The sequence below is a fragment of the Cyprinus carpio genome, chromosome B8 (genome assembly GCF_018340385.1).
Source record: "Cyprinus carpio isolate SPL01 chromosome B8, ASM1834038v1, whole genome shotgun sequence".
In the NCBI taxonomy this organism is placed as follows: domain Eukaryota; kingdom Metazoa; phylum Chordata; class Actinopteri; order Cypriniformes; family Cyprinidae; genus Cyprinus; species Cyprinus carpio.
This window is the reverse complement of record NC_056604.1, coordinates 26,755,238-26,770,163: the sequence shown is the minus strand read 5'-3', so window position 1 is coordinate 26,770,163 and position 14,926 is coordinate 26,755,238. Positions and strand designations below refer to the sequence as shown.

Here is a 14,926-nt window from a genome sequence, read left to right as displayed (position 1 = left end):
ATGTTATTCTGGGAAAAAAATACTTATGAGCCTAGAAATGTGAGGTGTTTATATGATGTTAGTATGATAACAAAGTGGTTGGTCAGTTTCATATTTCACTTACAATGACAGAAAGCCCTTGTGCAACAAAATGTAAAAGCATTTATGTTGGCCCTACTAGTTTGTACTAACATTAAACACCTACAAGACTATGTATTTACAGTGTACATACATGTTGTTCTAGAAAATTCTCGCATTTACTGTTAATGAGTTTAAGGTATGGTTAGGTTTAATAGTAAGGGAAGGGTTAGGGTTAGGATTATAAGGGTTAGAGTTAGGTTTAGGAGTAATGGTAAGGTTGGGGTTAAGATTAGTATTAGAGTAAGGGTTAACTGTGTAAATACAAATGTTAATTAAATGTGATGTAATTACAATGCATCAACATGTATGTACTGTACATAATAATTATATTGTATCAAATTATTACATAGTAGTTAAGGTCACCTAATATAACGTGTGACTAGAATCACATGCAGTATGTATTTCATTATTGTTATACCTCCAGAAAATAATGGGAAATTACTTTTGTTTCTTGGCAAGCAACAGTACAAAAAAACAAAAAACAAAAAAAAAATTCATCCAAACTATTCCTACCACATACTGTATAAATATTTTGGCATACATCTCTAATCGGCATGTCCCCAATTCAAACAGTTGCAGCTTATGAACACTCCTGTCTTTTCCACTGGTAATTATGACATTGTGGTTTATGAAGCATTCATCTCGTAAATGTGATCGTTCTGACATGACTTGAAGCCAGCATTATCTTTGTATGATGTTTTAGTGCAGTATTTCACAATCTTGCTCCTGGGTCTGCCCCGCAGCACAGCACATTCCTGTCTAACACACCTATTGCAACTCATGAGCTCATTAGTAGAGTTCTTTATGGCCTGAACGGGCCATGTCAGATTAGGAAAACACCTCAAATGAGCAGGGCTGAGACGCCCCCAGGAGCAGAACTGAGAAACACTGTTCTATGGGCCAGAATGGAGGATTATTATTGGGCTATCAACTTCCTTTTCATTCTGATGCCAGAGGATATTAATATAAGATGTAGGACAGGTTGGGATAATCGTTTCTGAATGTGTGGTTACATTCTATGGCTAATGTATAACCCAGGGGTGTCCAAACATGCTCTTGGAGGATCACTGTCCTGCAGAGTCTCCAGCCAAACAGCTCCAACACACTTGCTTGAATGTTTCTAGTGGGTCTGAAGATCCTGATTAACTGGATTACGTGGGATTAACAAGGGTTGGAGTTAAACTCTGCAGGACAGTGGCCCTCCAGGAGCAGAATTTGACATTCGTGGTATAACTATTATACAACATCACAAAGTACTAGAGATGCCAAAGTTGCACATTGCTCTAAAACTCTGAAGCAACTAGATAGTTAAACAACAAATTGCATGCCAGAGTGACTTATTTACATGTAAATAACTTTGTTTATTGTTATTGTATTGACTTTGGTCACTTTATTGTGAAATGTTTACTTTAAATTAAATATGGATAAAAATGCCAGTCCATTGACAGCCTATCAAATTGCTTTAGACTTGGAACATAGTGCAAGTCTACTTTGAGCTGCTTTTATGACACTTTCATGATGGTTTTTGGTTATATTTTTGTCCTTTGATAGACGTGATCACAAAGAACTATTGTTGTATAGATGAAGCTCCATGAAGATTCTTCCAAAATATATAACGTTTATTTGCTTTTTGATATTTATGCTCAAAAGAAAAGAAAAGAAGAAAAAAAAATAGCAAAGCAAATAATCACAACATTTTCCTTTTTGGAAGTATTAACCCTTTAAATTTATCATGCACATCATTGCAATGCATTTATAGCAATAATAACCTACTGAGAACAATGACTACAGCATCTATACACACTGTATAATTATGACACAAATTGCCACTGACTAACCAGTGAAAGCCATTAGTGGTCATCTTAACAGCATTCAGACAGTCAATATTATTATTTTTATTTTATTTTTATTTTTTTTTGGTCTCAAGATAACTAATTAGGTTTCAGATAGAACCACTTTCTTAAACATAATAATTAAAATTATTTTCGGATGCTTCTACAAGTCTGAGCTTTTACCGTGGCACATATTTCTAGGAAATCATACCCAAGCGCTTCTCATCACAAGTGCAATGCAGTACCAGGTGTGCTACTGAGCAAATTTACCATGTCAGAAAAGCCATAAATATGGAGTTGGCTATATGATCCAAACATGATCCAAATGTCAATCTGTACAAATCATGCACAAAAAAATGTTTTGAGTTCATAATATAGTATTATGCTTTTTATCTTAAAAAATAAAAAAATAAATATGTGAAATGGAATAAAAAGTTGTTGGTGTTTTAATGCCAATAATTTTATATTTCAGCTGGAAACTGCAGTAAATGATACATAGGTATACATGTAAATATACTGTAAGTAGGTTTTTCCCATACGTTTATATTTAATTTATTTAGAGAAATGAAACGTACTTTGCGTACTTATGTTTTGGAAAGAAACCCAGTGCTAATGGATTACATAATTACCCATTATCAGCCATGTACTGTATGTTTGAACAGTGTATTTCAAGTTGTTTAAATATTCATAATATTGAAAGAGATTTTTCTATATCAAGTCAAAATACAGGGTCAAAATCTATAGAGCCTAAGATGTGTAACACACTGGCATTATTTTACTATAGTTTACTTATCTCTATATATGTATTATTAGAATTCATTAAAAAAATCAATTTAGAGGATTCTGAATTAGGTATTTAAGACATTGTATAAAACCACTGCTTGCATAGTTGGAGTTTTGACTCAAAACCTTATAAGGTACTTATAATTATATACACTAACCCCTGTGACAACTTCATTGTGTGACAACTAGCCTCGGTCTTCGTATTATATATACTGTATATATATATATATATATATATATATATATATATATATATATATATATATATATATATATATATATATATATATATATATATATATATATATATATATATATATATATATATATATATATATATATATATATATATATATATATATATATATATATATATATATATATATGCTTTGTTAGAAGTTTAACTCTCCTTCAATTTTCATGTATTAAGCTTGTGCTCTGTCCTTTTCAAAAGCAAGCAGGCCTGTTTTGATTATAACTAATTGTATCTCAGATGAAAGTGAAATCACATAGCTCTTCCCCTTACACACACACACTCACACACCCCACACAGGAAACACTCCTGTTGGATCACAAGCGTCAAACACGGCACAGAGAGGGCAGCCTCCAGTGTGGAGAGAAAGGGAGTCTGAATGAACAGATGGCGACACAGGGGAAAGGATACGGTGCCCTGCTGGTAAACTTTCCCCGGGCGAAGGCTTGGGTTGGGAGGGGGCTCAAATATTCTGGTTTAGCTAATCCTGTGCCTATGGACGACACTGACGGCTCTTACTGAAATAACTAAACCTGTTAAATGTGTTCTGTGTTAACTGCTAACCCCTGTTGCATTTATTCTGCTAATGAAGAAAGGCAGTTCTCTTTATATTGTTACAGGTAGCACTTATCTTTTTGAGCAAAGCATAGAATCAACCGCTAAAGTATAAAGTATATGTTGGACAGTGAGGGATGACCATGATTTTGCCATGTGTCTGTATCCAAAAACTAACCTAGCTTATTAAAACAAATTGGGCTGAAGAAATGTTACACTATCAGACTTCACTCAGAGTAGTGCCATTTGACAGAAATGAATGGGGGAGGATTAGAATTGTTGATATGCTCTTTCATTGGATGTAAATAAATAAATAAATAAATGCACAGACATTCCCTGAGAGATTCAGATTCAGGTCCCATGACTCAACATGTGCCATGTCTCACTCCCACCCATTAAACATCTCTGGGATTTCATGTGTAATCTATGAATGGTATCCTAGATAAATAAATATACATGCATTATTCCCTAAAGTACTTGCATTTAGAAATTTGGCTAACTGTGATTTTACGAAGTAGAACATTCATGTCCTGGCTGGCAAAATTATGACTGGCTTTATTTAGGGACCTCTTCAGGAAAGAAAAAAAAAAATAAAAAATTGCAATGCTCACTTACACATAGATGTCTGTTTGTGGATTATGATCTTACTGAATGTGTGCAGGCCTGTGTTTGTGAGAGTGTGAGTTTGCGTTGTCACATTAAATCAAGACGCCACGCTTTACATGTCTACCTGTGACTACTGAACTAACACAGTAAAAAACTGGTACAAACACCAGCATGTTTCACTGTCTTCAGCATAAAAGCACACCTCCCACATGCAGCTAGCTTTGTCTCTGCAAGAGCAATCTTTTCTGCCATATTTTAGAAAAAGCACAAATAAAATCTCACCATATCAGCAAAGCACGAAAGGTTTTTAGTATTCATTATGTTCCAACATTTCATACTGTAATTTCAACATATAAGAAGGGGCGACATTTCTCTTTAAATGGCCTGTGCAATTCCATGTACCTTGGTTTCAAAGACAAAATAGAATAAATCTACACATGTAGCTGAACAGAAGTTTGAGCAGAGCCTTTCAAATAAAATAGCAGTAACTCTGCATTTAACAATAATGGCAGCACAGGAGCTTCAAATACAATTGAAGAAGATGAACTATTTGATTGACTAGAATTTAGAGGTAAAATCTTCAAAAATGTTATGACACCATTGCTCAGGTACAAAACAGCCCTTTCTTCCTCTTCCCTACCAGAGAGAGACATCATGTTAGGCATGATATGCTGAATAGAGCTTGATCTCCTCAAAGCATAACAGAAGAGGCAGTTCAGTGTGAAGTAATCAAGGAAAAAGCTCAAAGCACCATCTAAGAAAGTGTCAGAGTTCTCAAAAGTTGAGTAGTCTTTTGGTTAAGTGATGCTTCTCACCTCTAACATCTTTTCAGCTGGGTATTTGCAGGCTATAGATGCCTGAAGTGGTTTTCAGATGCCAGTGCATGACATCCTCTCCACTGAGGAATTTCTCTCAGAGACATTCTAATGAAATACTTGTGTGAGGTCTTCAAAAGCTGTATCTCAGGATAGGCAAACAAATAAATGGAAGCAGTATGCTATGAGAGAGAGAGAGTTGTTTTCTAGACTTTATGTGCTGCTTTCGATCTAATTTAAACCTTGGTGTCACAATGGTCTTGAATTAGGATTTGACTTTAAACCTTTATACATTTGCTCAGATCCCATTTATACTAAGAACTTTAATTTTCATATTGCAGAAGAACCACATCTCTCATCTGGAAAATGACGTGAAACCAGCTTGAACTTTCACAGCACTTAGGTCTTTAATTTCGAGCATGGAATATTTCTTCAACATTGTACATGCTAAACAACTAATGTTATAGCTTAGGGAGACTCTGGGTAAAAACATTGACTACACATCCTTGCCAAGCCCTTTTAACTTTGAACATTTAGGGGAAGGTACAAAGAAATGTGTTTAAGGATATCTTCTTTACTTGCGATTACAGTGAGTATCCCAAAACTATTGGATATCTTTCAGAGATCCAGTGCCATGGACCTTGCAAATACTGGCAAATCCACTGACAAGTCCATTCAGAAGAGGCCTATAGTACCTTGAAAACAGAACTTTGTTTCCTGGCAAGGGGGAAGTCATGGCCTAGTGGTTAGAGAGTTTGAATCCTAACCCTAAGGTTGTGGGTTTGAGTCTTGGGCCGGCAATACCACGACTGAGGTGCCCTTGAGCAAGGCACTGAACCCCCAACTGCTCCCCGGGCACAGCAGCATAAGTGGCTGCCCACTGCTGTGTGTGTGTGTTCACTGCTGTGTGTGTGCACTTTGAATGGGTTAAATGCAGAGCACGAATTCTGAGTATGGGTCACCATACTTGGCTGTATGTCACGTCATGTCGCTTTTTTTTTAAGCTGGTAAAAATATGCCAAGTTTGACCCCTAAAAATAGCTTAAAGTCACTCAATCAATTTGTATTTTGCCACCTAGAGAAAGTATTTGCCATTTTGAGTGCAATATGTATCAGGCAGTCCGTAGATGGTCCGTGGGCGAATCTAAAGCTGAGCTATCTCTATTGTATAACAGGTAACTTTACTCTCCATACCTTCTCATGGTGATGATGCTCTCAAAAATGAAGACAATCCAGCAACATTATAAACTATGATCCTCTCATAGTATGTCCAATAAACAATAAAACTAGTATTAGGTAAGCTTAGCCTTTAGACCCTGGGATCTAAAAAATGTTGTATCTTTAGTATTAATGTGCTGTATCAGTATAGACAAATGTTGAAGGGTTTTTGAGATGTGGATTTATATATATATATATATATATATATATATATATATATATATATATATATATATATCTGTCACCAACTTCAATACAACTGTGCATACTTGAGGGAGCTGTTTATCACTTTAGACATGACTCAGTGTTTGTGATGTTTTTGTCCCTTTGTTATTACTACCTAAACTTGATCAAAAATGAATGGCAAGAGATTCAGGATTCAAACTGCTCTATAAAAGGAAGTTTCTGCTTAGTCATGCAACCATACGAAATTCATTAAACAGGCAAACTGTATGTCATCAGTAGAAGTTCACTTCTGCTTGCTAGGCTAGATAATTTTTTCACCAATAGTGAACTGTGAAAAGGTGTCCATGTGAAGCTACTCTAGACCACCTTTTCAAGGAAATAATTCAATAGTGCTTACCCAAGTTTCAAAAACAGCTCTCACACCAACCAAACGAGCCAAGCTCTGACACCAAACTAACTCGAGCGCACAACAAAAGCTGCTAGTGTGGAAACACCATGACAGTACTATAATCCCATGTGATCAGTTACTTGAAAAAAAAAGATGTCTACAGATTTTATATGAAAACAGATAAACAGAATACTGCGTGTGCCATCACAGTGAGATGTACTGTAAAGTTTTGCATGTTAAAGTTTGGTTTTATAGACCCTCCAAAGGAAAACACAACTGTGGTTGAAAAGCCATGTCACGCCATAAACACAGTGTGCAGATGTAGCTGACAGGAAGCTGGCAAGGGACGCAGGAACACGCTAAGGAATCTTGAGAAAGCGTGACAGTCGGATATGAAGCAGTGGGTTTTGCGTTGACAAGATGAAGGGTGCTCAAAACTTCAGGATGTCAGAGCACTTCTATTTTACATTGCTTTGTGGAAGGCGATGATGCTTGCAGTATTCTTTATGTTAGTGTTCATAGTGTGCACCATTAGAGCATCACAGGTAGGCAACCGTGAAACACTGCAGTCGCAACAGTGCGGTAAAAACGAGAAAAACCCAGTATTATCAACACTCTGTTGTCAACTATGCAACCCAGAGTGATTTTATTTAGTTTGCCTCTTTCCTTCTGAGGTTTTCTCACATTGGTCTTGAACTAGTTTGTTCTTGAGGTAATTTAAAACAAGGCCTAATTATTACAATTATAATAAAAAATATGGTTGCACTTCCCTGATTAATTCTGATTAAGTTTGATTGCAATTGTTATTATATTAACAATTCAAATTACGATAACAATTACACCAATGCTTATAATTACTGTATTGTGTATGATTGTTTTCAATTTTGATTACAATTATTTTTGCGGTTATGTTTTTCCTATGATGTTAACGATTACACTTATGATTTATATTGCAATTACAATTGCTATTACAGTAACAATTCTGATTACATTTTTGATTATGATTATGCTTATAATAAAAATTTTGATCATTCTTATGTTTATATTTGCAATTATGCTTTTGATTAGTACTGTAAATAATTACGCTTATGCTTATAATTGCTATTATGTTTATTCTAATTATGTTTTCAATTAACAATCAAGACCTCACAGTGCCTTCTGAGATGTTGCACACAGATGTATGTCTGTGACGTACAATAACTGCAAACTCAGCTTGTCTAGGAAACTGCTTGCTTTGTTAAACTTATCTCTGAAAAGCCCTGAATGGAATCAGTTCTTTTATTTCTCTCAAACCGATTTTTGCTTGTTTGCGGATGCTTTTGGTTTACATATTCCTATGGAATATGGTTTATTTCAAGTCAGAAATTATTTAATATGCATGAATCATGCTTCAATAACAAAAGCAGGTAAAATAGCTCTTTAAGGCTGCGCATGTTCACTTTTTACAGTGCACCTACAGAACATTTAGAGCCACTGAATGTTTTTGGCAATTAAATAGTGCAAATAGAATCATACATGCAATGGTATATTTACAGAGGCTTTATGGCTTGAACCACAGGGACATTATGAGATAAAAATAGAGAAATTACACTGAAGATAAAAATCCTCCCATGAGAAAGAGAGAGGTGTACACAAGAACTCCTACTTAAAAACATCCACCATTCTTCCATTTCTTATTTGCCTTGTTTAATTTAAATCACTCTTTTTGTTCTCAGAAGAAATAACAGAGTGTGAAATCTTACCTTTCTCCGGACTAAGACGCCTAATATTGCTAAAATCCTCCATAATTCAAATTGAGAAGCCTCCATGTGCTAACAATACAGTAGGTGGCGAGATGTGTGCCGCTCTTCAGGAGAACAATCACATGAGCTGATTTTCCAGATGAGAACGGCTGAATACTCAGATTCTTGTGTCTCATCCTAAAGATGGGGAACCAAAGCACCTGCTCCTGTCTCTCAGCTTTGATTCCCTCCCTTCCTTTATCTCTCTCTGCCTCCTCCTCCCTCTCATCCAGTGCTCTTTCCCTCCACTCGCATCTGAGTATGAGAAGAGCCCGCTCAGAGAGAAGAGCCACGTGTGCGGCCGCTTCAGTGCTGCCTTATCACCTTAAAAAAGATGCTTGGAAACAACTGAGTAATTTAAGATAGAGGACCAAGGAAGGGCTGGTAAACTTAAATGCAAGAGAAAGAAAGAAAAGAGAGACGGAGTAGCAAGAGGTGATGGTGCTTTGCAGAAGCGGAGTGTCTCTGTCTTCATCTCATATTTTATTCAGGAGTGCTCTGCTCAGGGAGAGTGAAAGAAAGCTTCGGAAACACTGAGGTGAAGGGAAACCAGGGACAAAGAAGTGAAGACTGAAGGAACAGAAAGGGAATTTTAGGAAAATTCCATCATCCTCATGTGGTTCTAAACCTTTTCTTTTTTCATCTTTTCTTTTTTTCTCTCTCTTCAAAACAGGGTTATTTTAACTAAAACTAAAACTAAATTTAAAACCATTAAAAATGTACTTGAAATAAAATAAACATTAACTGAAATAAAATATATATAAAATATAAAACATTTTTTTTTATTTAAGATAACTGCCAAGACAACATTATATATATATATTTATATATACTGTATATATATACAGTATAAACAACTAAAGACAAGATAAACATTTAGTGGTACTTTGATGCTTTTACTTTCATTAAGACATGGTGAACTGTCATCAAACAGGAAAAAATTTACATTTTTAAATAAAAAAAATTATCTTTTGTTCACGGAAGAAAAACAGTTTAACAGGTTTGAAATGACAAATAACTCAGGACAGAATTATCAATCTTGCTTAGAGTAAAAGAAACAACTGCATAAAACTTGGCAAAACTTCATGAAATGACAAAAGTATGTAAGGATGGAGTTCTTTAAAGCACATCAGAGAAGTTATCCCTGAAAGGCATGACAATGGGTCTCATTGTCTCTTAAGTACTTTAGGAGTTGATAATGCTTTTTTTTTTTGTCTGCTAAACATGGGCTGGAAGCAACATATAAAAGCTTTTCAGACAATAGAGAAAAAAACTCACTTTCAATATTCGAAACATCAGTGCACTTATGATGCAATGATGCGTGATACAGAGGGCATCAAGAAACAAATCACTTGTACGGTTTTGCACAATCCATCACATTTGATTGAACAATACAATAAAAGCTGCCAGTTGTTTGTCTCTCCCTTACAGAAGATGGAGACAAACTGATTTTTAATTCAATTGTGTGTCATTATTAAAGTGGTTAAGAACATGAATCTTTTTTGGGGGGTGACATTTATTGCATCAGATGTCATGAGCATTTTTTAAAATGCCAGAAACTTAAACGCAGATTGAAAATTTGATTCTGTATTTATATATAACTGTTATTGGAGCCACATATTCTGCAGCTTAAAAGTTAGGAATAAAATAGCACTTTTTTTTGAACACTTGAAGCATGTATATTTAATGCATTACAGAATAATTTACTTTTTAATGCATTCATAATTATTTATAATACACACTATTAAGATGTGTGTTCTAGTAAAATATCAATAAAAATTGCATTAAATATAAATTAATTATGGGATATATCTTGTGTTGTATTAATTTAAAGGTGTAACCATGATTAGATACTATAATAATATTTTACTAAATAATACTACTAAACTATAATAATGTTCTATAATTATGAATATAATTATTTCTGAAGATATTTTATGTATTACAAAGTTCAGTTTAAGACATATAGCTCTAGAATGTACTATACTACAGCATTGACAGAAGTAGCTTTTGTTCTTTCCAAGTACAATTGTGTTTTTATAAAACATGTAATTATCTACATGCCACAGAAATCTGGCATGGCAGCCAAGAAATAGCACTGACACCTTTTGTCCTGTCATGACAACTATATAGTGAAAAAGACCTCCTAACAAACAGCACTTAGATCTTGTCTAAGGCAATCATTTTGCCTCCATCTGAGATGTTATCACCAAAGCTTTATCCAGCATGAAGCACAAACAGAAGACTGATCCAATATGTTACATGTGGCTGGTTAACTAGAACAGGGTACAAAAAGGATTTAAAGCATGACATTGGATGGTGTCAGGAAAAAGCCATTGACTCAGAAATCCCCAAGTTGCAATTAATTACAAGAACAGAGCAAATGTATTTTTGACTGCTGCTGCTTTTAAACGAACCCAGAAGGCTCGGATGCGTTTGCGCTAAAGATGGAAAGCAAAGCCCAGGAGAAGTGCGTTCAGGAGCTGTCCGTGGTTCTGACAGCTCCAGCAGTCCGCCTATGGGAATCACCCTTAGCTCAAAGAAAGTAGGTCAGAAGAGACCAACAGAAAAGGAACAGGCATGCCGTACTGAACTAGACCATCTGTGCATTGAAAACACCTCTTTGCATGGCTCTTAGTTAACTCAACTGATGACAAACACTTTCGACTAAATGCACTATACAAAATGAATGTGTTAAATTTCATTTCATTTCCCATTGGAAATATGTGTGATAAAACATGCTTATATGTACGAATTGCTTCAAAGGAACACTAGAGGCAGTACAAATCTGACAATGTTTATTCTTTTCCACACAAAGTATGATTTACTGTGCCAGAGTTTCAATTAAAAATGGCAAATTTTTGCACAATTCCTTGCACAATATTAAGTATGTTATGACTTCAAAACAATTTTAACATGCTGTGCAATTTGAAAACTTATACTTTTGAATGTTAGTGTCACACATACAGCTTCATATGTATGTACACTATGAGTTTTCGGTCACGCTTTGTTTTAAGGTCCAATCCTTGCTATTAACACACCATTATATGACTTTTGCCTCAATAAACCACCAATTTGCTGCTTATTAATAGATAGTAAGGTAGTTGTTGAAGGGTTAAAATGAAAATTCTGTCATTAATTACTCACCCTTGTGTCGTTCCAAACCTGTAAGACCTTTGTTCATCTTCGGAACACAAATTAAGATATTTTTGATGAAATCCGAGAGCTCTCTGACCCTCCATAGACCCTTGTGCTGTTAATGCAATGCAATTAATGACAGAATTTTCATTTTTGGGTGAACAATCCCATTGGGTAGGATTTGGTATGATATGGAGAATATGTGCTTTATAAGCACTAATAAACAGTCAATAGCCTATGTTAATGAAAGGCATGTTAATAAGCAGCTAGTTAAGAATTGGTCCCTATTGTAAAGTGTTACCAGGTTTTCTAACTCAGTTTGTTCGGTATCTCACACGATACGCGTTGCATTTGAAAGGTGAAGCGCTCCAATACTAATACGGTGAAACAGCTCAAACCCATGTATGAAAAAGTAAAAATAGCATGGTTGCATCAGCGGATGTGTTTTTATATCATTTTGCATTCATTAACACTATCAGGAAGGTTTAGGGTTGGGATTGGTGAAGGGGAATGTCATTTTTATCCTTTTAGCAACACTCACCTGAAGCATACCTGAAGCAATGTAATAAACACGTATTGAACATGCATTTTAATACAACTCACTGAACCTTTCACTTCGAAACTGCTAAACGAGCAGTAAGGTACGTAATAATGGTGTTGCCACAAGCACATATTTTCACGTATCTTCAATGTGGCTGGCTGCACTTGAAACAACACTGACTAGAATAGCTTTAGCTTTACATGGATTTTAAAGGTAAATATTCTAAGTGGTTAAAAATTACTATTATTATTGCTCAAACTTTGGATTAGCAGTAACGATAACCACTGGCATGCAGCAGTCATGAACGATACCTGAAGTTGTGTGGTGTGTTGAGAAGTGATATTACTTTCAAAGTGATTGCCAGATTTACTAACAGCCAGCGCAAACCCTTGTTTATAGCGCTAAAAATCTACTGTCAGGATTTACTAAATGCACACAATATATATATATATATATATATATATATATATATATATATATATATATATATTGTGTGTGTGTGATTGCAATGTTATTGCATATGCATTTGTACAAGTTTCCTTTTCAAAATCATGGGAGGAGAGTATTTAAATGAATCACGTAACATGATTTACTAATGGATGTGAATTTACTGGTATTTGTGCCATTTGTAATGGCTAAACTCCTCATGTTTTAACTAGTGCTGTCAAACAGTTAATCACGATTAATCACTTCCAAAATAAAAAGTTTTTGTTTACATAATATATGTGTGTATAAATACACACACATGCTTGTATATATTTAAGAAAAATATGTTATGTTTATATATTAACTAGATTTATATATAATATAAATTATATTATAAATATATATAAATATTTTTAAAATATATACTGTATGTGTGTGTATTTATACAGTATATAAATAATAAATAAACACAGTACACACACACACATATATTATGTAAACAAAAACTTTTATTTTGGATGCAATTAATTGTGATTAATCATTTGACAGCACTAGTTTTAACTCATTTTTCTTTTACTCGTGTCGTTAGCAGATTACATGCACATATTGTCCACTCTGCTTGTTTGCGCTGCTCTTGGTGGATTGCTTTGGTCATTATAGAAATGTGTGGATGGCTTCTGTGTTCTTAAATGTGTGCATTTTCAGTAAATCACCTGCATGACTTCCACCGTGCATTTATGGGATTGCGCTCTCATGCCAATTTGCTCTGTTTGGTAAATCAAAATGTCATAGAGTCTTGTGGTTGGCTTTTTAACCTTAGTAACTTTTAAACCTTAGCAAGAAAAATCTAGTTTCCTAAAACATTACCTACTGTATCAAAAACTGTTAACAAATGTGGTTAAGTTCCCGTAATCCTCATCTCATTTCAGAGGCCATTTCTAAATCCTTTGAATCTGAATTGGGTGTTACCTCCTCCATGCGTTTGAATCTATCTGTGATAGACATGAGTGTGTGCTAAAGTCGTCACTGTTGGATCCTATAGGTTCACAGCCTCTGGTACAGGAAGATAAGGGATGAAGAAAAGTGAAAAGAACAGATAAGAAGAGAACAATGGCGTCTTTCACCAGGTCGATTTTATCCTAAGCTTAGATTCAGTTTCTGTAGGAAGGGGGTCAACCCACTTCTTTTCCAGAACCACAAAAATGAGACACAGCCTGACCCGTATTTTCCCCCAATGCAGAAAAGCTGATCATTGTTTTTCGAAGGTGCATGATCGCATAATGAGCAGTTAAAGTGCCTCTGGCTGGCTATGTTGAAATATTTATATGAGTTCCATAGAAGCTGATACAGCTGATAAACTACAGACGAAGACAAAATACGCTCAGTGTTCGGGATAAATAAAAATGATCCAATATAACCCAGTGCTTATCCCCAGGCACTGGGGTTAATTTAGACGGGTTCTTTAGATTCATATTCATCTCAGTTCTTTTTATATGCTTGTCATGCATATATACTGCACAACAAAGGAAACAAGATATGAATAATGGAAAGATATGAACCTGTTTAGCAATTATTGATTTACTTTTCACTTCATTTGGATCTAGAGTTGGAGTCTTAGCAGTTGGATAAACTCCACACGGTTCATGCTTTATTCTTTGTCTTGGACTGCAAGTCAAAGAAAGGAACTTTACTGTATTTCATGTACTCTTATTCTAAATTTATTTATTTATTTAAAATGAATTAATTATTTTGTAAAAGTTATTTAATGTAATATTAACTCGTGTGATTTATGCACAGTATTTATTAATATTTTTATTATTTAATTTTGAGGGTTAAAACTAAATTGCCAAAGCAGCAGCATCTTCTTTTATTTTTATTTTTTAAATAATAAAATCATTAAAATGTAAATATTTTATACACACACACATGAATACACATTAACCCTAGATGGATGGATGGATGGATGATCAGAGACAACAGTCACACACTGAAGGGCAAGGGTCTGGTCTTGAGACTGCATCACATGTAAGAAAACGAGGCTTGGCCGGTCAGCGCTGCTCTGCCTGAGCACTTCCTTTGATGGACAAGAGCTCAGAGAGAAAAGTCCTCTTGGGCTTGAATAGTTACGGCCACAGAGCTGGGATCAGCTAGCAGACCTGTGAAGATCTGCACTGACAGAATAAGGTAATATTCCTGTGAGCAAGGACCGAAAACAAGAAAGACATGGAGGATCAGAAGGTAAAAATGGAAATATGGACAGAGAAAGAAAAGAGATTTTTGGACG

At 35.0% G+C, this 14,926-nt stretch overlaps 1 protein-coding gene across 5 annotated transcripts in view; it reads right to left on the bottom strand.

Moving 5' to 3' along the window:
- The window catches only part of LOC109094638 (1-phosphatidylinositol 4,5-bisphosphate phosphodiesterase eta-2-like), a 114,860-nt gene that overhangs the window by 50,893 nt on the left and 49,041 nt on the right, over positions 1–14,926 (bottom strand). Inside the window, exon 1 of one of the 5 annotated variants that reach the window (XM_042730312.1) lies at positions 8,499–8,974. The exons of the other annotated variants lie outside the window; for them this stretch is intronic. Within the exon in view, the coding sequence (XP_042586246.1) occupies positions 8,499–8,541 (43 nt within the window). The 5' untranslated portion in view covers positions 8,542–8,974. Of the gene's footprint in view, positions 1–8,498; positions 8,975–14,926 lie in introns of those variants that run through there. 5 annotated transcript variants of the gene reach the window in all.